Source organism: Diadema antillarum, unplaced genomic scaffold, assembly GCF_040938485.1.
Source record: "Diadema antillarum isolate AM-2024a unplaced genomic scaffold, OU_Dant_1.0 seq00000577_RagTag, whole genome shotgun sequence".
NCBI lineage: Eukaryota > Metazoa > Echinodermata > Echinoidea > Diadematoida > Diadematidae > Diadema > Diadema antillarum.
In genome coordinates this window covers 470,410-496,841 of record NW_027271512.1, presented here as the reverse complement: position 1 = coordinate 496,841, position 26,432 = coordinate 470,410, and the positions used below count along the sequence as shown (strand labels likewise).

The 26,432-nt window shown below is 37.5% G+C and overlaps 1 protein-coding gene across 1 annotated transcript; it reads right to left on the bottom strand.

Moving 5' to 3' along the window:
* Window positions 1-338: 338 nt before the first annotated feature.
* LOC139735419 (uncharacterized) lies at window positions 339-24,051 on the bottom strand. Its single transcript, XM_071646171.1, has 11 exons — window positions 23,944-24,051; window positions 22,997-23,204; window positions 19,709-19,815; window positions 16,716-16,915; window positions 13,492-13,666; window positions 11,423-11,594; window positions 9,799-9,899; window positions 7,526-7,670; window positions 6,831-6,913; window positions 4,468-4,630; window positions 339-619 (listed from the first exon to the last, which is right to left on the bottom strand). Exons 1-11 carry the CDS (start codon window positions 24,049-24,051, stop codon window positions 501-503), a joined length of 1,581 nt encoding a protein of 526 aa, XP_071502272.1. The 3' UTR covers window positions 339-500.
* Between the last annotated feature and the right edge of the window lie 2,381 nt (window positions 24,052-26,432).

Sequence of the window (26,432 nt, the reverse complement as noted above, 5' to 3'; positions counted from 1 at the left end):
ATTACAAATTTCAAAGTTGAGGATATATTCCTTATATTTTTTTAAAGAAATTAAATGAGTTGTAGGAATATACTGTAATACATGAGCTATAAATCTTGAAAATATAATAAAGGTGATATAAAATAAATATTTCCCTGAATATTATCTCTCGTGAAGGATATGTTTCACTTCATATCACAAAATAGGATGTCTGCTAACAGGAGCTTGTAATTCCATTCAGCAATTTATGCTTAATCACTTCATATGATACATGACTACTATATGCTCCTTTAAACAGTACATCTAATTCAACATTATGCATATCTACCAAGATTCCCTACATGAAAAAGTGGTTTGCAATATATACACACAGTTGAGCATGCTCCAACTCCGATACACCAAATTACAACCAACAAAATTTACCAATCTGATAATAATAGAAAAAAAAAAGTGAGGTGTCAAAACAGGAAGGCTTAATTATGTCATATTACAAGACAGTTACAATGGCATGATATTCCTCCTTATGACTTTACTGCTCCCCCTTTCAGAATACGACGTAGAATCTTTCCGGAAGCTGATTTTGGAATGGTGGCCACAAATTCCACCCCTCCTCTGAGCTTCTTGTAAGGAGCAACTTTCCCTGTTGCAAAGTATAATGCAAAGAAGAAATTGATAGTTCCATAGCACCTCATAAGTGTTACAATGTCATGCTCTACAGCCAGAAATTTTGTTGTGCATGAAACTTGTACAAATTTCATGGAAGTGATATGCGGGCAAGTTTTTTGTCTACATAAAGCATTGAAATGCCTATACAATACTGTACATCATCATTGTTGGCAATTTGCAGAACTTTCATGCTGCAAATGTTTGTGATTTCACACTTTGCATTATTTCTATGTATTTGAAAAATCTCATTTTTCTAATTTTCATAATTTAAATACTCAAGAGAACTATTAGTTGTGTTTTAATCTGTTTATCAAAATGAGGCAGATTGATATTCATTTTAGTTGAGTGGTAGTATTTCACAGTTGCTTTAGCACACTATCATTTACTCTTGTAGGTTAGATATAAAAACATCCAGCAATTTCCTCAAGTTATGCATGATTTGAAAGTTTGATAAAAACCTAAAACATATATATCTGACAGGCAATGTCTGGTTTTTGTAGGAATAAGATTGTAGGAATAGTTTCCTTGAGTATAGACAGAAAAAAAATGTTCACATTCTTCATATATCTCTTTGTCTGCAAGATGGCCAAGAACTAGCTCTTAATGTGTGATGTTCACCCATATAGATGTTCTGTGCCTTACTATAAAATGTAGTTCAATTTATCACCGTTTATTTCACTGTCTCAGCAGCTTGGGTCAACAAACATTGGAGCCTGAATTCTTTCTTTCACACAGTCATGCCCCAAAATAGTGTTAAATATGGATGATTTAAAAAAAAAGGTTGATGGGTGCTGAGTTCCATTTAGTTGTTTTCAATAATTAACAAGGAGAGGTAGAAATTACGCGGTGCGTAATATATGTCCCCGCCGGAAGTAGCATTTAGTAGTAAAATGCACAATATAGGTAAAAAATCAAGGTCAAAGGTCAAAGAAGTCAAAGGTCAAAATTCTGTGTAGAAGTTTTGAAGCCCTCACCTAGTGCCATCACATAAAGCAAACAGAATCGAAATTGGGTTAGAAATGGCGAAGGAGTAGCATTTTGTAGCCAATGTACAATATAGGTCAAAAATCAAGGTCAAAGGTCAAAGAAGTCAAAGGTCAAAATTCTGTGTAGAAATTTTGAAGCCCTCACCTAGTGCCATCACATAAAGCAAACGGAATCGAAATTGGGTTAGAAATGGCGAAGGAGTAGCATTTTGTAGCCAATGTACAATATAGGTCAAAAATCAAGGTCAAAGGTCAAAGAAGTCAAAGGTCAAAATTCTGTGTAGAGGTTTTGAAGCCCTCACCTAGTGCCATCACATAAAGCAAACGGAAGTGAAATTGGGTTAGAAATGGCGAAGGAGTAGCATTTTGTAGCAAAAATGTACAATACAGGTCAAAAATCAAGGTCAAAGAAGTCAGAGGTCAAAATTCTGTGTAGAAGTTTTGAAGCCCTCACCTAGTGCCATCACATAAAGCAAACAGAATCGAAATTGGGTTAGAAATGGCGAAGGAGTAGCATTTTGTAGCAAAAATGTGCAATATAGGTCAAAAATCAAGGTCAAAGGTCAAAGAAGTCAAAGGTCAAAATTCTGTGTAGAAGTTTTGAAGCCCTCACCTAGTGCCATCACATAAAGCAAACGGAAGGGAAATTGGGTTAGAAATGGCGAAGGAGTAGCATTTTGTAGCAAAAATGTACAATACAGGTCAAAAATCAAGGTCAAAGGTCAAAGAAGTCAAAGGTCAAAATTCTGTGTAGAAGTTTTGAAGCCCTCACCTAGTGCCATCACATAAAGCAAACAGAATCGAAATTGGGTTAGAAATGGCGAAGGAGTAGCATTTTGTAGCAAAATGTACAATATAGGTCAAAAATCAGGGTCAAAGGTCAAAGAAGTCAAAGGTCAAAATTCTGTGTAGAAGTTTTGAAGCCCTCACCTAGTGCCATCACATAAAGCAAACGGAATCGAAATCGGGTTAGAAATGGCGAAGGAGTAGCATTTTGTAGCCAATGTACAATATAGGTAAAAAATTAAGGTCAAAGGTCAAAGAAGTCAAAGGTCAAAATTCTGTGTAAAAGTTTTGAAGCCCTCACCTAGTGCCATCACACTAAGCAAACGGAATCGAAATCGGGTTAGAAATGGCGAAGGAGTAGCATTTTGAAGCAAAATGTACAATATAGGTCAAAGGTCAAGGTCAAAGGTCACAACTGAAATTCTGTGTAGAAGTTTCAAAGCTCCCATGTAGTGCTATCATATAAAGCAAACAGAATCAAAATTGGCTCATAAATGACAGAGAAGTAGCAAATTGAACAATTTGATCACACATGGACACACACACGTACGGAGCCCGTTTCATAGTCCCCTGCTCAAACTCGTTCGGCGGGGACAAAAAAAGAGAATACATATGTAAGTTGAATAGTAAATGGCCTCTCAAATTCTTGTCCAACAGATTTAGAGACTACCAATTCACTACATCTGGAAAATGAAATAAGCACAGCAATAAGTAAAATACAAACAAAAGACAAATGCAGAAACAAAAACAAAAATATCCAAAATAATGCCTCCGGCACCACTTCGTGGTGGAGGCATAAAAAAACAAGAGACCCGGGGGTCACGCGCTCACCTGAGTATCGCAATTTCACCTTCCATGCATTCTTGCACACTCTTACCTGAGAGCATTGGAAACTTAGGTCTGCATATGGATCCCCCCCCCCTCAACTCCAGGGGGGGGGGGGGGGCAGGCAGCCCTGGATCTGCAATGAACAAACTTGGAACTAATGTCATCAATGTACAAACTCATGGTATTAACTTTGCTTTATCATTTCTGGTTCTAGAGTAGAAGATTTTAGATATTCCTCAATGTGGGGGGGGGGGGATGGTGGGCCCTCTAGGGGCCCCCCAAGCGGGACATGGTGCCCATTTGAAGGAATTGAGATTCTATCCCCCTAGGGATGCTACCTGCTAAGTTTGGTCAAAATTCATCATGAGGTTTTCAAGAAGAAGATGAACATGTACAATTCAGGCCCCATTAGGACCCATCCCAATCCCCTCTCCTGGGCCCCAAGGGGGGGGGGGGGGCACCCCTGATTCCGCCAATCCCATGAACAACCTTGAAACTATAGTCATCAACGTACTAACTCATAGTATTATCTAAGCCCTATCACTTCTGGTTCTACAGAAGATTTTTAAAGATTCCTTAATTTTAGGGGGTTTGGGGGGCCCCCCTGGGGCCCCCCAGGAGGGTCATGGTGCCCGTTTGAACAAATTGAGATCCTATCCCTCTAGGGATGCTACCTACCAAGTTTGGTGAAAATCAGACATGGGGATCTCAAAGTGAAGATGAAAATGTGCAATTTAGGCCCCATTAGGACCCTTCCAAACCCCCCTCCCCTAGGTCCCAAGGGGGGCTCCCCTGGGTCCCAAGGGGGGCACCCCTGATTCCCTCATGAACAAACTTGAAACTACAGTCATCAACGTACTTACTCATAGTATTAACTAAGCCCTATCACTTTTGGTTCTAGAGAAGAAGATTTTTAAAGATTCCTTAATTTTAGGGGGTTTGGGCCCCTCTGGGGCCCCCCAGGTGGGCCATGGTGCCCATTTGAACAAATTGAGATCCTATCCCCCGAGGGATGCTACCTGCCAAGTTTGGTGAAAATCGGTCATGAGGTTCTCAAGAAGACGACGAAAATGTAAAAAGTTTACGCACGACGGACGACGCACGACGGACGCCAGACGAAGAGCGATCGCAATAGCTCACTTGAGCCTTTGGCTCAGGTGAGCTAAAAACTAACCCACTCCCAATCCCTAAACTGACACATCAAATAACAAACGATCTTTACCTGCAACGAATTCGACAACATCGCTCTCTGTCAGTTCCTCTTCGACCCGGACGATGTAGGCCCTAGGGAGTTCCCCTGCCTCCTCATCAGGTACACCGATGACGGCTGCATCGGATATCTTAGGATGGGTCAGTAGTAGGGCTTCAAGCTCAGCAGGTGGAACCTTGTCATAACAATCAATCATGAAATGATGATAATGGTAAGGCTGATGGTAAAAAACAAGGCAATCGCCAAATTGTGTCTCGCCCATTCGCGTACAAGGAATTAATATTTTTTATAACTCCCAGAAGTTAATTGACCTGCTTATGACCTTTGACCTTGTGGTGACCTTCAATACCCTAAGGGACATTTACCATCCAAGTTTGGACACAAACGGACAAAGGGATCAAAAGTAATGAGCCATAATCAAAACGCGCCATAAAAACTTAACATTGGGCCCTAAAAATTTGTTGACCCCTTTCTGTGACCTTTGACCTTGTGATGACCTTTAACTCCCCAAGGGACATCTACCGTCCAAGTTTGGTCACAAACGGACATAGGGATCAAAAGTTATGAGCCACAATCAAAACGCGCCCTAAAAACATAACATTGGGCCCTAAAAGTTTGTTGACCCCTGTCTGTGACCTTTGACCTTGTGACGACCTGCACCTCCCCAAGGGACATGTTCCATCCAAGTTTGGTCACAAACGGACAAAGGGATCAAAAGTTATGAGCCATAAACGAAATGCACCCTAAAAACTTAACATTGGGCCCTAAAAGTTCGTTGACCCCTGTCTGTAACCTTTGACCTTGTGGTTACCTTTAACTTCCCAAGAGACATCTACCATCACCCAAGTTTGATTGCCATTGTAGCAACATGTGCTGAGTTATGTGTGATAAGAGAGTCTTGCCAGTAAACTTTAACGTATGACCTCAAATGACCTTTGACCTTATCATGTGACCTCTTACAGCACCATAACATGAAGGTACCCCCAGTGCACCCATCACCCAAGTTTGATTGCTATTGTAGCAACATGTGTAGAGTTACGAGTGATAAGAGAGTCTTGCAAGTGAACTTTAACGTATGACCTCAAATGACCTTTGACCTTATCCTGTGACCTCCAACGGCACCATAACATGAAGGTACCCCCAGTGCATCTATGACCCAAGTTAGGTTGTAATCCAAGCAACTTATGTGAAGTTATTTGTCAAAAGAGAGTCTTGCAGGTAAACTTTAACATAGAAAAGAGGGTCTTGCACATACCCTTTAATATATGACCTCAAATGACCTTTGACCTCATCACATGACCTCTGACAACACCATAACATGAAGATACCCCTAGTGCTTCTATCACCCAAGTGTGGCTGCCATTGCTGTAACAGTTGCCGAGTTATGCATCATAAGAGAGTCTTGCAGGTAAACTTTAACATTTGTGACGGACGACGGACGACGGACGGACGACGGACGGACGACGGACGGACGCCATTTGGATCCCTTAGTCTCGCCTTCACCTCCGGTGGGCGAGACAAAAATATATATATATATATGTATGGGCCGTGACGCGAGAAAAGGGCCCTTAGCACCGCTGCGCGCAAATGCCAGAAAACGGCGCGGAAGTTTGACAAAGCAATACGCGCAAAAAAGATCAACTAGCTAACTGCGCACACATGCATAGACTCATCAAAAAGTGACAGGATTCGGAACAAAACATGCTTTTTTGAATGTCATAATGGGATCATTTAGGATTGGAATTTCAGAAAAAGATTTGCATATCTAAATACGTCAGAATTCCTTCTACAATGTGGAGGTGAAAACTCATTTTCGGTATTTAATGCCCTAAGGGCCCTTTTCTCGCGTCACGGCCCATATATATATATATATATATATATATATATATATATATATATACATATATATATATGTATATTCTATTACTATCATTTGTAGTAGTTTGTAGTAGTAGTCATAATAGTGGTAATAGCAGTAGCAGCAGTAGTGGTAGTAGTACAATGTAGTATCATTATCATTAGCATCAACATTGATATTGTCATTATCTACATCACCATTATTCACATCATTACATTTAATAGCTATCATTATATATACATGAAGAAACAACAACAACTACTACTTCTTCTACACCTACTACTACTTCTACTACTGCTACTACAACTACATGTACTACTTCTACTACTGATGTTACTCCTACTTTGCTCAAGAGCATATTTTTAGCTTTCTTATCTAGGGCAATTGCTAATATGTTAGTCTTGATTCTACAGCAAGGTTTTGACAGAATATTTGCAAACAATTTAAGTTTTGCAGAATTATTATTTCACACATGAACCCATCTACTACAAGGTAATTGAGGCCAAACTGATCGTACCTGATATCCCTTATACTTGACAAGCTCCTTTAGACGATCCACAATGTAGAACAGCTCCTGATCATCATAGTGGCCAATATCACCTGAAATCACCATGGTTACAGGATGCCATGAGCTTAAGAGCATACTATTATGATTATCCATCTGGGGTACTACTGAGTTTTCTGCACCCAACTGATATAAATTTCTTGATACCAACAAGTTTGAACTTCCATAAGCAAAACTATTTTAGTAAAGCTCTGTCAACCAAAATTATACCATACATTTAATTTTTTTTTTCTCAAAGCATTGAATTTTCTCATTATATGACATAACTTTTCAGCACATTTTAATTGCAGGGACTACAATGAATAAAAGTACAGTATCTCTCCCTTTAGATGGAATACCACGTAAACTGAAAAATCTCCAGGGGGTATAAAATGTCCCTACTACCCTCCCCCCCCCCCCCCAAAAAAAAAAAAAAAAAAAAAAATGTGTGTGCTGAACCAGTTCTTTGCATAGCATAGAAATGTTTTTGTGTTGGAGGGATGTAAGTACCAGACAAATCATGAGAATCAACCTATATGTACAGCATACAAATGTTTGTATTGATGGCTGTGATACCAGCCCACCCATGTGAATCCACCTGTATGTACAGTATACAATTAATGCTTGTACCGGAGGACAGCGATACTAGCCCACCCTTGGATACCAACCTGTATGGAGGAATCCATCCTCATCAATGGTGTTGGCGGTTGCTTCTGGGTTGTTGAGGTATCCTCCCATAACCTGTGGTCCTCTGATACACAGCTCTCCGTCCTGCCCCGCCCCGAGGAGTTCCCCTGTCTGGATGTCCACAATCTGACCAGAGGTGCAGGGGATAAAGGGTAAGGGTCCGGGGGGGGGGGGGGGGGGGGGGGGGGGGGGGGGGGGGGGGAGGGATAGATATGACAGCATCAGTAAAATTTTTATGTTCATTGATGAGGCATCCATGACACATTTACAGGCATAATTTTACCATTTGCAGATGAAACAAAAACCCAGCATTAGTGCTTCAAAATAGTTCTAAAATGTGAGTTTGGGATAGAAACAACCAATTTAAAAATTTGAACCAGTATAACTGATGTTAAGTATTGTTAAATATACAAAATGTGAACAACAGTTATAATAAAAATGTTTCCAGACTAAACCGTCTACAGTTACGGTTTAAAGAGAAAAATAGTGATATCTCTTTATATTTTAGGCTTTATTGGAAAAATTTCATATGGCAGGATGTTTTGTGATACGACTGACCTACACATGTGCATCAGATGTGATATCTTGAACATTTTTTTTAAATCACTGCTCCCAAAGGTAAACAGGATCTTTAAGAAACCTAGTGCTTTCAGTTAGCCCTTCAAAGCTCATACCACAAAGTAAGATCAAACATCTGATGTGAAACAGATTTGCCTGCTTAATGCATACATTTATCAATTACAATCCTATTTATTTGTACAAGAAGATACTTGAAATGAATTCATAGTGCCTACTTATACAATGCACACATATGTTGTTAGATTTCATACAATCTACTGCGTGCAAGTAAAGTACATCGGCAAGCAGTGGCTGCTATCTGAACTAATTTTATTTATAAGAGTATTCTAGTACAGTATATGTAGCAAAAGCACTCTGCATTGCTGTATTTATTTTATTTATTTAGTTCTAATCTTTTGTCAGGGTAGCCCATTTACCAATAAGTAGTGGTCTTCAAAGGAGCCCTGAATAATTTTGATGAATATATGTACATTCAATAACAAAACGTATATACAGAAGATTTCATAGATATATAGTTTGCAAAGATACACCTGTACATGTGTATGTGTATGTGTATGTGTGAAAGCGTATGCTTCATGTTACCATCCGATTCGATTGAATGAAAACTGTATACTTCCAATGATTAGCTTGTACGGTACATGTATCGTTGTATTGTCTTAAAAAAGCCATGTATAATTAATGTATTGTAGTAATGTAACGTAAGTGAGGGGACTGCACTATACAAGTTCGCTTTTTAGCAGCCCCTCAATTTTCATTTCCATGAAGTTCTTTCAATAACCAATATGTATTATTATGTTACAAGATATGTAATCATTTGAAGTGTATTACCTGTGTATATTGATTGGAAATTGAACATGCATGTGTGAAATGCAAATGCAAATGCAAATACATTGCAAAGTAACATAAAACATTCAGTGCACATTGATTATGAGTATGAGTAGAGAGTGGACAGGATGGAGAAAGTGGTCAGGAGGCAGCACAATGCAAAGTAAGACAGAGACAGACAGGCAGACAGACAGACACAGACAGAGAGATAGAGAACCAGATACAAAGAGACAGACAGACAGAGAGACAGGTAGGCAGACAGAGATGGACAGACAGACAGACAAATTGGCAGAGAAAGAGCAGAGACAGACAGACAGACAGACAGACAGATTGAGAGAGAAAATAGCGTCTAGTCTGGAGATGGTGAAGTGCGTATCCGGGCAATTACCCCCAGAGGGCAATTACCCCCCGGCCAAATACTGGTTAGTGGTAAGGTTAGAGTAAAGATTAGGGTTAGGGTTAGGTTTAGGGTTAGGAGTTTGGGTTAGGGTCAGGGTTAGGTTCAGGATTAGGATTAGGATTAGGGCCAGGGGAAGGGTGCGGGGTAATTGCCCAGGGGGTAATTGCCCTAGACCCGGTGAAGTGAAATGGGTGGCTGAAATTAAACAAAATATCCTACCATGTTCAATAAATATATTCATCATACCTTTCTTTCAAAAGCAGTTTGGAATGGCCACAAACTACAGAAATTATTTTTTCACACATAAGCAGCTGGACAAGACCAAATCAGCTGGAAATATTGGAATTGTTACTATGGAAACTGCATTCATTATAACTTGCAATAATTAACTACAACTCCTTGCATCAGTATTATGTGCCCTGTGGGGACTTTAATCAGAAAGGAACTTACCTTGGCTTCTGTGTTTGGCAGCAGGAGGCCAACACTGGAGGGAACATCCACACTCTTAGGAAGAACGTGAGAGACAGGACCCAGTTCTGTCATGCCGAAGCCTGTGAAAATGTAAACGAGACCGATTGAAAGTCAGAGCATAACTGTGTAGTCATCTTTTATTCACAACCATTTGACAGGCAGGGTAGGAAACTCATACAATACATACAGGAAGTAGCACTCTTTCATAATCAATACAATGATAATGACAAACATTGAATTGATAAGCTTGCTAAGACAATAGTTCAAATTGTTTTCTCCTATTACCTTTCTGTCTGTGTGCACAAAATACAAGTGACCCAGGGGTCATGCGCTCACCCCTCCGCCATGAACAAACTTGAAACTACAGTCATCAATGTACTAACTCATTGTATTAACTAAGCCCTATCACTTCTGGTTCTACAGAAGATTTTTTTTCAAGATTCATTGATTTTGGGGGTTTGTGGGGCATGGTGCCCATTGGAACATATTGAGATCCTATCCCCCTAGGGATGCTACCTGCCAAGTTTGGTGAAAATCAGTCACGGGCTTTCAAGGAGAAGATGAAAATGTACAATTTAGGCCCCATTAGGACCCCTCCCCTGGGTCCAAAGGGGGGGGGGGGCACCCCTGATTCCACCATGAACAAACTTGAAACTACAGTCATCAATGTACTACCTCATAGTATTAATTAAGCCCTCCCTTCTGGTTCTAGAGAAGAAGATTTTTAAAGATTCCTTAATTTGGGGGGGGGGGGGTTGGGGCCCCCCTTGGGGGCCCCCCAGGTGGGCCATGGTGCCCATTTGAAGAAATTGGAATCCTATCCCCCAAGGGATGCTACCTGCCAAGTTTGGTTAAAATCAGTCATGGGGTTCTCAAGAAGAAGAGGAAAATGTAAAAAGTTTACGCACGACGCACGACGCACAACGCACGACGCACAATGGACGACGCACGACGGACGCCGGACGAAGAACGATCGCAAAAGCTCACTTGAGCCTTCGGCTCAGGTGAGCTAAAAAAAAAATCTGAAGGCTGCCCTTCTTGAAATATTAGATGTGAATTTCATGAATTTGCAATCAAAGTTTGATTCTACCTTCTTGAGCTTTCGCTGTGATGTCAATGAAATTCGCTTCTAATAGAGATTTACCAATCAGATGAACATCTTAAAAGACCTTCTTGGAACACTTCAAAACTACTTTAACCACAAAACAAAATATTCCCTGACAATCATAAGAAGGTACAAATGTAGCTTGCAAGTTGAGGTTGGTGGGTACTGTGAGTACATGGAATGGACAAAACTAACATGGGATATTAAAGATGAGCGACTTTTGCTGTTTTCTTTGTCATTCCATAAAATATTTTGCTTTAATGGCAGGTCAAGTAACTACTTTCCCAAAATTGGGGCTGAGCATTAATCAATTGAAGATGGTAATTCAGCAAAGCACATTTCACATTTATAATTCAGCATGTACCTGTACTAATTTCTAATACAAACAATGAATAATCAATGGAAAAAAAAAAAAAAAAAAACCTGAAGTGAAATTGAGCTTGAGTACGGAAAAAATGAAGCAAATTATAGCTGTCAGCTGCTTTTTTACTCCCCTACCTTGTCTAATGCATTTCACTCCTGTTCTGCTCTTGAGAGCTGCTGCAATGTCGCCCCCTAGTGGTGCAGCCCCAGACGTCACCATTCTCAGTGAGGACAGGTCGTACTTTTCAACCAGTGGGTGCTTGGCTAGGAATAGCATGATGGGTGGGACGAGGTAGGCCACATTAATCTGTGATATACAGAATCAGAAGCACCAAACACCAACTTACGTGAAATTTTTGGTGGGACATATTCTGCTGTGATATACCACATTGTTAACGCCAAACAAAAATCAGTTGTGATGATGGGTATTATGCCAGGAGATGATGCTATTTATATAATATTGACTGGCCTCGAGGGAAATACTAGAAAATATTGCCCAAACTGAAAGAATTATTGCCCGAGTCGAAGACGAGGGCAATATTCTTTCAGTACGGGCAATATTTATCTGGTATCTCCCTCAAGGCCAGTCAATATCATAATTATTACCTATCCCGTAGGTAAATTAAGAAAATATGTGAATACGGCTATACACTATGATATAGATCAAGCCACATTTGACAATCTGTAGATCATCACCAACATGTCGAATAATTGAAAATTGTTCATCAGCGTATACCATTCAACTTCAACTTCCAAGATGTATGTATAGTAACAGGCGAACTTCAAACATCTGAACGTTTTTACACTTTATTTTAGTTTCTGTTTCAATTTGGAGAGTTGTAATAACTGATTGTCACTGTGCAGTTATTGAGCACAAATGGAATAGTCATTGTTTGACGTGTAGTGCTGCTGGAAGTGGTCGACTTGTATGAGTTGATTTATTGGCGTTCTTCTGCAATGCGTGTAACCGACACGCAGCGACGTCCTTGAATGTCTTGTTTTCGCTTTGTGGTCGACCGGAATGTTTACGTGTCATTTTAAAGTGATTGACGAGACCGAAATGTTTCAGTGCATGCACTCCCGCCAATATAACGAACACGGATATAATAAAATTCCGGTAATAACGAAGTAAAAATCTGGGCTACAATGTCATCCACTCTATGTATTTCTATTGTTTATTTGTTCGGTTATAACAAAATTCCGATATAACGAAAGAAAACTGCCGGTCCCGAGGGGCTATCATTATAACAGGAGTCCACTGTATATGCACAACCCCGGATGCTCGTGATATGCTCTAATGTCGCCTGCTGAACTCCACGACCCTGCAAAATCCCAACTGCAATTGTCTCACAAAACTACCTCGTATAGGTAATAATGAGTGATATTGTATGGAAGTACAGAATTTTAATGTACTTCATTCCAAGGGAACATCTATTCTTGAGATTACATGACCATGACAGAGTTTGCAGAAACTGCTCACAGTTTGCTTCATCTTGTATGCTTTCAGAGCAGAGACTTGATACTTGTAAACAACAGCAGAACCCAGAGTATCTTGCTCCTTTTTGTGTGTGTGTGTGGCATCTTATTACAGAAGGTATTATTTAATTTGACATTGCAGCATGCATCTATGTGTAATAAATGAATTTAGAAATTTAGAGTTACACAAAAATTATGAGAGGGTAAGTACTCTTATCTGATTCTGTTCATTTATTATATTCATTAGTATGGCATGATGAGTGGAGTTGATGCTGTTTCTGACTATTGCTAGCCACCTGGGTCAAACCCCAAGGGGGTCAGGATCAGTCCCCCATTATCACAAGTTTGGGAGGGAGGGAGGGAACACTGTACTGGGGCTGCACCCTGGTCTTGGAAAAGAGAAGTGAGGAGGGATCGTCTACGTGCAAAAGTTGTGACTCTCTCGTGCACTGGACCTCTTTTCTATGTTCTACCTCATAGACAGAGTGTTTTCCCTTTTTTCCAGAGGAGACAGCTTGGTAGCACATAAAACTGCTCACACCAGTTTGAACCCAAGTCATTCGATGGGAAGGCAGACAGGATAGGGGCTGAGCAACATTGCCATCATAGTTATTTCTAATGAAACAATCTGTGCTACCATAATATACACAGCACTACACAAAAGGTGCTCTGTTCAAAGGAAAAAAAATCCGAACATTCCGTGAGAAATCAGATCAGTCGACATTCACCTCATAATCTTGCATGATCTTGAGAAAGGCCTCTGGCTCGAAGCGTGACATACAGATTTGCCTGGTGCCGCACCGAAGGCCATGAAGCATAATGACTACAAGGCCATAGCAGTGAAAGTACGGCAGCAGTGCCAGCATATTCTCCCCAGGTGCATCATCCAGAATTTCTGGATTGCTGCAGTGAATATAACATGGGCAAACAAAGAAATATGTACTTCAAATTCTAGCCGCAAGTTTGAATATACATCTAAAATATCACAGCTTATGAAATTGCTTTAAATATAACAATATGTTTATAAGCCTTCTGTGGAATGTACAGAAAAGAATAAACTTGAAAAATGTATAATTTTTCAGTCTTCAATTCTAAATCTTTTGATTGAAAAAAAAAAATATAAAAGAGAACAACAAGTTATATGTTTACCATTGATATAAACTTTGTCTTCTGATTGCCTATTCAAATCAGGGCTGTGTTCTGAAATTTCATCTGATGAGGCATGCCAGCTTATTGCTGTAATCATATGCTTTATGTTCTTAGTTAAATTATCAGACACTAAATAGGCCCCTACCCTGCTTTTCATGATTTTTATACTCTATTTCCATATTTCATGAGACACTCAAAGTTGATTGACAGTTTACAAAATATAAGCTATACAAGTACAATGTGACTGGTTGCCACTTTTTTCAGATTCCCCTCATATATATACAGGATACATTTTGTGGTGTTTTATTTTTGTAAATTTCAGGAGTCATTAGAAACTTGCACAATTAACAACTCACAAAAAAAATATTGTCTGTGTTACACAGATCTGCTATATATTGTCACAAAGGTGGGAAATCACCAACTTTTCTCCTAAAAAGAGATAATACATATCATTTCTCATTCTGTCCATGTGGATCTTGATCAAAAATTGCACTGCTTGCATTATAGTCTTACTAATACCAATTTGTGAAATGTCAGGTGGGTATATTTCATAGAGTTTCTAGGACATGCTTGAATAAAACCTGTTGAACAGTTTTTCCTTTAACAAAGAGAGTAGAATCTTTGACATGCCAAGCTATGCCTCTCATATGCAAGGGCCTTCATCATGCGGCTTTATATTTTGTGGAAAGATGAGATAATGCCAAAATGAAACACCATACCGCCTCAACTGATCTCACTAGGGATCAAAACAGACACTTCTGGCAAACAAATCAGGCAAAATGTATTTAAATTAATGAGCTAGACAGTCATTCTACCCTAAAGGCCTGGTAGCATAGGGATTCCATGGAGTGGGATGGCTGTATGGCCCCGCCCAGATACATTCAAGAATCCCTGTAACAAATTTATACTTGTGTACATTACAGCTTTATCATTGACCTCTCTAATTTATAATTACACACCTGGCTGAAGAATCTCAACTGGAGTCGACCATTACAAACGCTTCAATGCGAATATTTGATGACAGGATCTATATATATATATGTTTCTTTAACCCTAAAAGGGCCAGGCTTTTTTGGCTATGCTGACCGGAGGGGATGGATTCCGCCCCCCCCCCCCCCCCCCCCCCCCCCGAGATCACGATGAAATTTTGCATGCGTGAGACCCATGTCATAATCTACAAGAGTGTGCCATAAGATTTTTTTGAAACAATCAATTTCTAATTGTAATTAATTATGCAAATTAAGCTCAAGATCATTTAGCCTAATTAAAAGCATTGAGAGTCTAATTTTTGATCTGCAAATCTGTTTTGTCTCAAAAGCTGCGTGAGACTTGAACAAACAAAGTCAAGACGCCTCGCGATTAGGCCTTCTCGCATTGCAGAATTATAGCGCGAAACGTCGGGGGGGGGGGGGGGGGGCGGATTCCGCCCCCGCCCTTTTAGGGTTAAAGAAAACCAAAACCCAAAGAGAAATGTGGATTGAGTGAAAGCAGCAACATTAGTACAACACATCAGTGAAAGTTTGAGGAAAATCAAACAATTAATGCAAAAGTTGTGAATTCTTAAAGTTTTGGTGTTGGAACTGCTGGATGAGGAGACTACTTGAGTTTATGACATCATGTGTGGACAACTATTATCAAGAAAATATAAAGAAAATTAAACATCATTTCACTTTTCTCGCATAATGAAAGAGCACTTTTACTAACTGCTTTCAGAAAGCAGGGGGAATAATTACTACCCTTTAAACATATGTCACTATCAAGTTGATGGAATGTGTAATTTTCATGAAAATTGAATTTTTTGTGGAATTCCCTTTATATTTTCTTTATATTGCTGTCCACACATGACGTCATAAACTCTAGTAGTCTCCTCATCCAGCGGTTCCAACACCAAAACTTTAAAAATTCATAACTTCTGCATCGATTGTCCGATTTTCCTCAAACTTTTCCTCAAACTTTCACTGATGAAGTACTGAAAAAAAAGAAAGTACTGAAAAAATTATCCATGCGTTTGTCACAAGCAGATTGGATTATTGTAACAGTTTATTTTATGGTTTACCTGATAATCAGTTAGGTAAACTACAAAGGGTGCAAAATGCATGTGCTAGATTAGTTTGTAATTCTCCTCGTTTTTCTCACTGTCGTCCATTACTGCGTGCATTACATTGGTTGCCTGTAAAGCAGAGAATCATATTTAAAACTCTGCTAATTGTATATAGAGCTATTCATGGTACAGCACCAGTGTACATACAGGAACTTGTAGAGTTAAAAACATCATTTCAAACATTTTATCATCTTCGAAGTTCACGGGATCAAACATTATTGAAATATCCATCGGGGAAATCAAAAGTTACTCTTGGTGACAGGGCATTTTTGTACGCTGCACCAAAATTATGGAATAATCTCCCTTTGTTTGTAAGACAAGCAGTTACAATTAATGAGTTTAAGACCAGGTTAAAAAGTCATCTCTTGAAGTAGTGTATTTTCTGTTTGAATTTCTTGTATGCATGTCATTTTGTAATGCGCAGTAGAGTATATCATTATAGTAGCTGCGCAATATAAATGTCCTTTTATTATTATATTATGTGTTCTACTATTGTTGCTGCTTTCACTCAATCCACATTTCTCTTTGGGTTTTGGTTTCCTTTAATGAACCCTGGTAGCAGCAAATGAAGATTGATTCAATCGAGCCACTTACGTTTCCCCATGCTACCAGTCTTTAAACACATCCCAACTTCAAAATTTGATTTACTGACTAAATTTGGCATTAATCTTCATGACTAGTGCTCACTGAAGGATCAGTCACCTCTCCAACTGAGTGATGTTCCAGATGATCATTTTGTTCGTCATGACGACACCTTTTGGCACTCCTGTGGTGCCACTTGAGAATGGGAGGGCAAAGAGGTCATCAAGAGAGGGCGCCAGAGTGGGGAAAGCCGAGCCGTCATCTGCTAGTAGATCCTCAAAGGGTTGGCAGCCATCCGCCTCGCCAAACACGTACACTGCCTGTGATGAATGTTAGATGTTAAAGGTAAAGATGTTAAGGTAAATAGGACTCTAGACTGGGTACAAGTTTGATGGAGTTATGCTCCCCTCCCCCCTTTTCCTTCAGAAATAATTTCAGAAGTTTCCATCCTAAAAACAAATGCACTAAATTGCCTCTACAGGTGAATGCAGATGTTATCATCTCTAGGCAAAAAGGTCACTAGATTCAATGGAGTTACACCCCTTTTCCTGAAGGGTGGAAAGCAGAAGCTTCCATCACAAGGTCAAGTTCAATTTATGACCCCAAGTACCAACGCCAAACGATACACACAGGTTATTTTCTGCTGGTAGTATTATTTCATTTGATCGTAGAATTTGCAGTGAAACCCTGGTAGCTCAGATAACAAAATGTGTTACAAGAAAACTTATTAAATGCAAGATGATCACAAATTAGTGTTTTCTTTCAGTGATTTATGAGAGAACATGAGAGTGTTAAATTAAAATCTTCTGGTGATTTTCGAAACTCATTCTGACACCTTGAATGCATCAGCCCAAGACATCCAAAGTAATAATCATTATTTTATTTTTAAACCACACATGGATGACACAGCATAACAATATTTAAGAGGAAACACGTGTATAAGCACATACATATTGCTTCCTGAAAGCTCAAACTAAGCTCAAACTATCAGCATTCTGACTTGGACTTTGATACATGCTTGTTTCATGGGAAACTGAACAGAAAGCACTCACATACTTTGTGCTTCCAACTGTGAAACATTTGAACTACTGAACATTTGACCCCATTTCAAAAACAGTTCCCTACAACTGCTGTAGCTTTCCAGGACTGAATACCATTCTTTGCAGGGGAAACCTATAGCCTCTCACACTACAAGCAACTAATGGTAATCAAAAGGCCATTACAGGGGCAGATCCAGGAATTCTGTAAGGGGGGCGCAACTAATATTTCTGGTGCCACTTCCGGGCTTCATTTCATTTTTTCCTTTTTATTTCTTTTGTTTTTAATGAAAAATAAAGGGAGGCGTGCGCCGGTTGTGCCCCCCTCTGGATCCGCCACTGCATTATGTGATATAACAGACAGGGCTGGACATTAGGGTTGGCCTGGTGGTCTTGGCCACTAGAAATTGATGTTGATTCACCAAATTTCCAAAAAGGTTATCTTTTCGTGGCCCGATTAGGCAACTACGATTTAAAATGGATTGTTACCTTTGCTTTTATTTCAGGCTGCTACATATCTCTTTTGGGCTACCAAAATTTTAGATTTAAAGATTTTAAAGGCCCGAATGAGCCACCAGAGAGAAAAAAAAGTTAATGTCACACCCTGTAATTGACATACAAATGGCTACAAAACTTTTATAAAAGGGGAATGAAACCCCTATAAATAATCGATAAGAACAAAAGTGGCAATATTAGTAAAAACACATCAGAGAAGTTTGAGGAAAATTCGACAATCCTTTCAAAAGAAATGAATTTGTAAAGTTTTAGTACTGGTAAGAAGACTATAGCAAATAATGAGATAATGCAGGGACAACAACATGAGAAGAATTAAAAAAAATAAATAAATAAAAAGTGCACAATTCATTTTTGTTTTTAATAAAAAGTACACATTTCCTCTTCTTAATATTGACATAAATATGTTAAGGGCAAAATAAGTCCCCCTGTTTTCTGAAAGAGGTTAGTCAAGTGCTTTTTCATTATGCTAGAGAAATGAAAATATGTTGAATTCTATTTACGTTTGTTCTTTTTATCATTGTTCAAACATAAAGTCACAAAATGTTGTAGACTTCTCATCCAGCAATGCTGGTAGCAAAGTTTTAAAAAGTCATAATGGTTGAACAGATTTTCATCAAAGTTCACTGCCATGTTCTACTAATATTGCTGCATTCACTCAATTCATATATATACACTGTATATATATATACACACTGTATATATATATATTATATTTACAATTATTATATATATTATTATTACAATTATTTCTGGTCAGTTTTCCCTTGTTTCAAAATATAATATATATATATATATATATATATATATATATATATATATATATATATATATATTCACACACACACATATATATAGATATATATAGATAGATATATTGTAGTTGCTACGCGTATTGGCAGTACTAGAAATAGCAATAATAATGTCACAACAGAGGAATGCAGGGAATGCATTAATTGCCAATCTTGATTTTAATGAATAATCCGAATTTTCGAGGATCCTTCCTCTTCATCAGGGATGACAGTGCGAATTTTCACAATGATATTAAGCTTAATATCATTGTGAAAACTGTCATCCCTGATGAAGAGGAAGGATCCTCGAAAATTTGGATTATTCATTAAAATCAAGATTGGCAATTAATGCATTCCCTGCATTCCTCTGTTGTGACATTATTATTGATTTATATATATATATATCGTCACTGGGGTGATAAGACCTTGTATCTGCAATTTTGGTGAAAATGACTTTTTTGGATTATTGGTCAAATAATGGGTTAGGATGTCCTGTCCAAATCCCAACTGTCTTACTCCAAAAATGAAGCCACCACGGCATGCCAAAGGAAAGGCTATCCCATTCGCCACAGTGCTTTGGCTGCCATGTTTTTTGGCTCTCCTGAACATTGGACATTTAGTAGATACGAGGTCTTATCGCCCATATATATATATATATATATATATGGGGTTTATTCTCCTTTAAGCAAAACTGTCCACTAAAAGACATGTGCTGGTTGACTTTATACAATGTTCTTGGGGTTAATTTGGAGTAACAAGCACAACCTTTTACCTTCACTCTTGGAAGCCGGCTCTTTGCCTCCAAAACCTTCTCAGCAAAGGGAGGTACAGTGATGATCATTTGGGCCCCTGCAGCCTCCATCTGATGAACCAGTTCATCTTTATATCATAAAGATTATGAAACAAACAATAATGGTCTTCTATCCTTTGCTTCTCAGCAGTAGATTTACTGCAAACAAACATAAAAAGAGACATAAAGATTCATTCTTCTCACCCCCGCCCCCCCCCCCCCCCCCTTATGGCCAAGCTCATCAAAGCAAACATTAGGGCATATTACTCAAGTCTGCCATTGCCAAGCAGACCAACTTGGCAACATAAAAATATGAAGAGTTTGGTTGCAAAAACCGATAAGTCCATTTTTGAAGATTTTGAAGTACGGTATCTGTCATAAAGTACAGAATAATACCTTTTAAATGATATATTGGTCACTACACATAACGGTACATTTTTGAAGTTATGGTCAAAAGAAGCAAAAATTTTCTTATTATTCTCTTTATTTTTCCTGACCTTTAATCGCAAATATCTCCATTTGACAAATATGGATTTATCGGTTTTTGCAAACAAACTCTTCATATACATAGATCAAATATTAAATCATATGAAACATATGAGGTACTGTTTTGCACATCATTAATGATAATAATAATAATAATAAATGATAATAATAACGATGATAATAATGACAATAATGATAATAATAATAATAATAGTAATAGCATAGTTTCCTCTATAGTGCAGTTCCAGTAAACTGTATCAATGGGCTTTACAGCCAAATTCAAAGTCAAAGGGAAAATAAGAACTTTTCAAATTCCTTTTGAATGTTGAAACTAAAGGAGACACCCAATTACTTACAATGTGAGATTTTATGCCAATCTGAACAAATTGCTGAGTAAATAGGAAAAGCTGCTCTCAATAAAATCTGAACAAAGATGCTCCAACATAAGCACTGCACCCAAAACAAGGAAAAAAGTGATGAATGAAATTTAGCACAGGGACAACACCTCATTGAGGATATCTATATATTCATTACAATATCTACATTCTACATGCTCTAAAATTCCATAACTTTCTTTATTTTACCTCTAATTTTGATCTTGACACCTCTACATCTCTATTTCCTAATTGAACTCCATCTAATAAAATCCTATTAATCATGACGTGATACTGCACTTAAATTCAAGCTCACGGGAGCTAAAAAGACAACACAATAGTTCACTGCACCTTCCAGCTCAAAAGAATTGAAAAATGATCTCAACAGTTAGCAACTTCTCAGTTTAGACTGGCTGAAAACACAGAAACAGTGCAAGGTGACCCAGCCTCTTATGACAAGGTTGTGGCAATTAACATGGACCACGTAGATGCTTATAGAGAGGATACATTATCTTTGGACTAACAAACTCAAGACAAAATCTAACATCACAATGTACATCAAAAACTAAATCACATATCCAATTACACTGACATGAGTACCACTTTAGCTAATACTCAATACTGATTTGAAGCCATTATGAACCTGAAGAAGAAATTGATCTCTGGATTGAAGATAAGCCATGAAATTATAGCTTTGTAGGAGATGCTCTCAAAGTACTGTGAAGTAAGATATTTTCGCAGCATGAAATTTTTGCGAATTGGAGCTGATGGCCTTTTTTACGGCATGAAAATTTCATGAATTGCCTCTGGCATTCAATGCATATGAAGAGTTTTTTCGCAAAAACAGATAAGTCCATTTTTGAAGATTTTGAAGTACGGTCACTGTCATAAAGTACAGAATAATACCTTTTGAATGATATAGTGGTCACTACATATAAACATACATTTTTGAAGTTATGGTCAAAAGAAGCAAAAATTTTCTCATTATTCTCTTTATTTTTCTTGACCTTTAATTGCAAATATCTCCATTTGGCAAATATGGACTTATCGGTTTTTGCAAACAAACTCTTCATATAGTGCAGACAAGAACTCTCATTTTAATTCCACAAATCTCAGCTCTCACAAAATTCACGAAATTAAAATGCAGGTGAACATACCTTATTTTACAATAGGCCTACATAGTATCATGGATTACATGCCATGTGTATTTACGAAATCTATAAATTACGGACTTAATACACATCAAGAATTCATGCAACATACCATGTGAAAAAAATGACATTAGGTATGTTGTCTTTATGTTTGGCTTATCCTTTACCTAAATGAATGAACTTTAACAATGATATAAACTTTCAAATGTGCCCCTGCATCACAAAAAACCCAGTGCCAGCTTTTAGTTAAGCTCAGAGTTTGAAAGAGGAGGATTTACACTGTAGAGGCTCATATCCAAGTCAGGATTTCACTTATGATGGTGGTCTCCACCATTTCTTTGAAATAATTTGATTTAATAGTTTCCCTAGGAATATTTAATTGTTTGTACTAATTGTTTTAACATCTAATTTTTCTGGAAATATTTCTTTGTAATATTATATCTGTTTTGTGAAAAATGCAGAAATCAAATCAATTCAAAGCAAAGTGATATTTCTCTCATCAAAACTGGATGTTCCTAACCCATCAAAACAAATGATGAAATGATTTGTAGGAATGTTACTTTCAGGACTTTTGATGTAAGAAGACCATTCAAACACAACGAGTTACACATTTTACATGAAACAAAAGGTTCATTCAAATCTCAGTGTCAACCACTGCAAAGATTTTTTTTTTTGATTAACCTTAATATTTGTACAGTCAGCAGCAACATGCTCTTCATGCTTTCAAAATGTCAACACAGTCAAAACTACTGCTGACTATGGAGTTTCTATAGGCATTTATGCACACTATGGAAAGTCAAGAAAACCAACAATCTTTGAAAGAAACAAAGGGTCTGGAGAAACTGTTAAAGACACATGTATGCTTTATTTTTACGCTTCAAAAGTTTGAACATAGAAACAAGAAAGATAAGATAAAGAATACAAACAAAAGGCCATTGCTGAAGTAGTGCAAGATACCACCATTTCTTATCCACAGAATTTTCACACTGTAGAATAAACTATAAAAATACTGGAGCACCAAACATTTCACAAAATTTACATCAAAATGGCAGTTTTCAAAAGAGCATGAAGTGTCAACGTGCCACATCACTTTGGATAGACAAAACATTTTTTTTTATTCATATTTGTTTGTCATCATAAATACATGTAGGTGACATATGGCTGACTATGTAAACAACCCCGACTTGTTTCAGGGATGCTTTGAACCACTCTAAACTGCATTTTGTGACACAAGTAACATCTGTTCAACTTGTACCTACCGGCTGTGTACAGTGGATTCACTCCACTTACTACACCACCCATCCTTCCAATGCCGCACAGCATCAACACGAACTCCGGGATATTCGGGCTCATTATGCCGAACACATCACCCTTCCTGTAGCCCTGCCTACAGAGGGCGCTAGCAATGCGATGAGAGAAAAGCTTCACCTGTGCGTACGTGTAGGAGCGTCCCGACAAGCCATCAACCTTTATCCATATAGGATAGAGACAGTACGGTCAGAATTAATCTTTTATTGATATACCACATCAAAAATATGATGAAGACAGAATGTGGACATTTGCCAGTTTATTTTTTATTTTACATTGTATTTATCTATCTATTTTTCACTTTAGTTTAGTTTAGACAAGTTGTACATTTCACCTCAAACCATGTACAAACTATTTCACAAAAAGAAGATATGAACAAACAACAAGATTTTATATAGGAAAACAAATAAGTAGTCGAGTATAACACCTGTTATCACAATCAAACACAATAATATGGACTATTACATTTTTCACATTAGTTTTTTTTTTCAGTTTACCTTAGTTTAATCAAGTTGTATATTTCACTTCCACAATGCAGAAACAATTTCATAACAAGTACACACAAAACAAACAAGAAGATTTTATAATGGAAAACATACAAGCAATCAAGTGGTCCTATTATTGCCATTGAACACAGTAATGAACTTTTTCTATGTTAGCTTCTTTTTTTTTAACTTTTAATTAAGATCAGTTGAAAGATATCACTTCAAACAATGTGCAAACATAGACATACGAACGACTAACAAGATTTTATATTTGGAAAACAAACAAGCAATCGAGTGCACCACCTGTTATCACAATATTGAACAAAAAGACAGATTCGATTTGCGGCTGGATTCATTTTACACCAGATAGAAAAGCTAAGATAAATGTAGATCTGCAATATGTAGAAACTTACCACTGCTGCTGTATCTCCATACTCATCAAATTTTTCAAAGACAAAATCAATGACAGACATTCCAGTTGGGATGCTGACGTCGTCATAACTGCTTTTCACAATCGCCATGGTAACTGGTGAAATGTGGCTTCCTTTAAACTGTTGATATTATGCTGTTAAAGAGGAATATTAAAATGAGACACATTATGCATAGGATACATACATTTTACACCAATAAGAGAATTTAGATGAAAGGATTTTTTTTTCAAAGCATCTTCATCTGGTAATAGTTAACAAATTTGTTAAACATTGTGTGGATCTCCATTTTCTATTAAATCAATATATTTCCTTGTATCTTAAAGGGTGTGTACAGTTCTGGTCGAGGTGAAGATTTAGCTTTTAACGTTTTGTGAGATATTCAGAAACCACTCTATGAGATGTCAAAGAGCATGCAGTTCTAAGGGGTATCAAAAGTTTATTCGATGAAAATCGGTTTTGAAATGGCTGAGATATCCAAAAACAAGGTGAAACAAAGAGATACTAATAAAGTTGGGGCATGTCGCCTTTTATTATCATCACTTTTTTGGATATCTCAGCCATTTGAAAACCAATTTTCATCATATAAACGTTGAATCCTTCTTGAAATTACATGCTCTTTCATATTTCATAAGAGGCTTTTCATTATCTCACTTAGGAATGTTTAAAACATGAATCCCTACCTCAACCAGTACTGTACAGTCCCTTTAAAATCAATTAAAGAAAAATGAGACAAATTTCACTGAAGTATCTGGTAGAAGGCAGATAAACAAACATGTACTATTTTATGAGGTGATTTGTAAAGACAATAAGAAAATTGTCATTTCTAACTCGCTCTTACCAAATTCTCAAAATCAAACAATTATTCAAATTTTAAAATCATTAATTCTTCGTCATGTTGGGGTGTTTTTGATACATGCTAAAACTGATTGCAGTTTGATGAAATCCCAAAGTCAATTAAAAACAATTTAAGACAAATTTCATTAAAATCTGATGAAACAATCAGACAAATTTCATTAAAGACATATCATCCCGCCCTTTGCATGCAAATTTTTGAAAAATTGGTGAGAACACTTAAAGGTATTGAAGAAAACACTAGTTGGAAACCTCCTGTAAATTTTGAACTCAAGAGGGTCTTTATTTGTTTAGTTAAATTGACCATTAAGATTTGAATAATTTTTTTCATACTACGAAAAAATTACAAATCTATACTACTAGTCTAGTTTTACAGACCTGTGTGTGATGCACTTATGTAGTTCATGCAAGTGGTGTGTTGTTATTTGCCATCAATAGCAAAGTAAGAGAAGCTAGTGAATTCTTCTTTTCTGACAGCTTTAACATGCATATCTTTTGTTCGAAGTATAAGTATCATATTACAACCACAGGAGGATTAATATATGCAGCTGTGCCTAGTACACAGAATACGCTACAGTGAGCGTTTGGTGCATTATTTGAATTTTAAAAGCTAACAACCTTCAAATATCACAGAAATGTTATAGCTTTACAATAGTCTTGTCATTCTGGTTGAATACAGTATATCATGTTCTGTGCTATTTGGGAAGGAATGCAAAATGGATGGCCCATCTTTAAAATCTGATGGAAGGTAAACAAACTAGCACACTTTGCATTTGTGTCAAAACATTATTGGTTTTTATCAAAATAAAAACAACACAGTTCTTTGAAGGTATACATGATATATCCTATGGAACAGTGGAAACAAGAGCAAAAGATTAAATCAACTGATAATACACAGAACCAGAGTACTGCAGTAACTCTTTAAATGAAGCAACATTCTAGACTATGTACATTGTACATGTGCAGTGTTGCCTTACTGCCACAAAATAAACCTCTCTACACGACATCTAGACGCCACATAACATCATCACATTAGGGCTAATAAGCTGCAAAAAAAGGAAAAAGGATTATCTATATGGGCATTTAGTGGTTATAAATCACTGAACCAGGTGCTAGTGTCACTTGTGAAAATACACCTTTTTTTCATGTGATTGAGTTCTGTTCACAGTGCCATGAGAAATAGTGTGGTACAAGGTGAGTAAAAAAGGGAAACTGTTCAGGTTGCTGACGGATAGTCACATTCAAAGTTCATTCTCTGGTTTCAATTTATTCAGTTATGCTCCAATGTTATTGCTTGCATGTTCATTTTTTGTGATTATTTCTACAAAATCATCACTTGCATATATTTTTAACTTTTCAATTTCAATATCCGTTTATTGAAGAGTTTTACAGATTTATGCATATCTGAAAAATTATCCCATATATGTGTACTTATAGCTTTTTTCAGAATAGCATCTTGGGCACAGAGTCTTTAAGAATATTTTAATGTTTGCATAGCTGGCAATGAAAAACTATCTTGCAAAGAACTGCCAGCAATTTGATTTATGGATCATATGTCGCTCAACTTTATTCAATTCATGAATGGGACGGTAGGGTGAACTCATTCAGTGCTCAAAGGA

Bases quoted from the DNA above. Each gene is read 5' to 3' on its own strand.
- LOC139735419 (XM_071646171.1), bottom strand. From the start codon at position 24,051: ATGGCGATTGTGAAAAGCAGTTATGACGACGTCAGCATCCCAACTGGA. The intron at 7,671-9,798 runs GTAAGTTCCTTT...ACCTCTGGTCAG, and splicing joins TGCCAAACACAGAAGCCAAG to ATTGTGGACATCCAGACAGG. The intron at 4,631-6,830 runs GTACGATCAGTT...TGTTATGACAAG, and splicing joins TCAAGTATAAGGGATATCAG to GTTCCACCTGCTGAGCTTGA.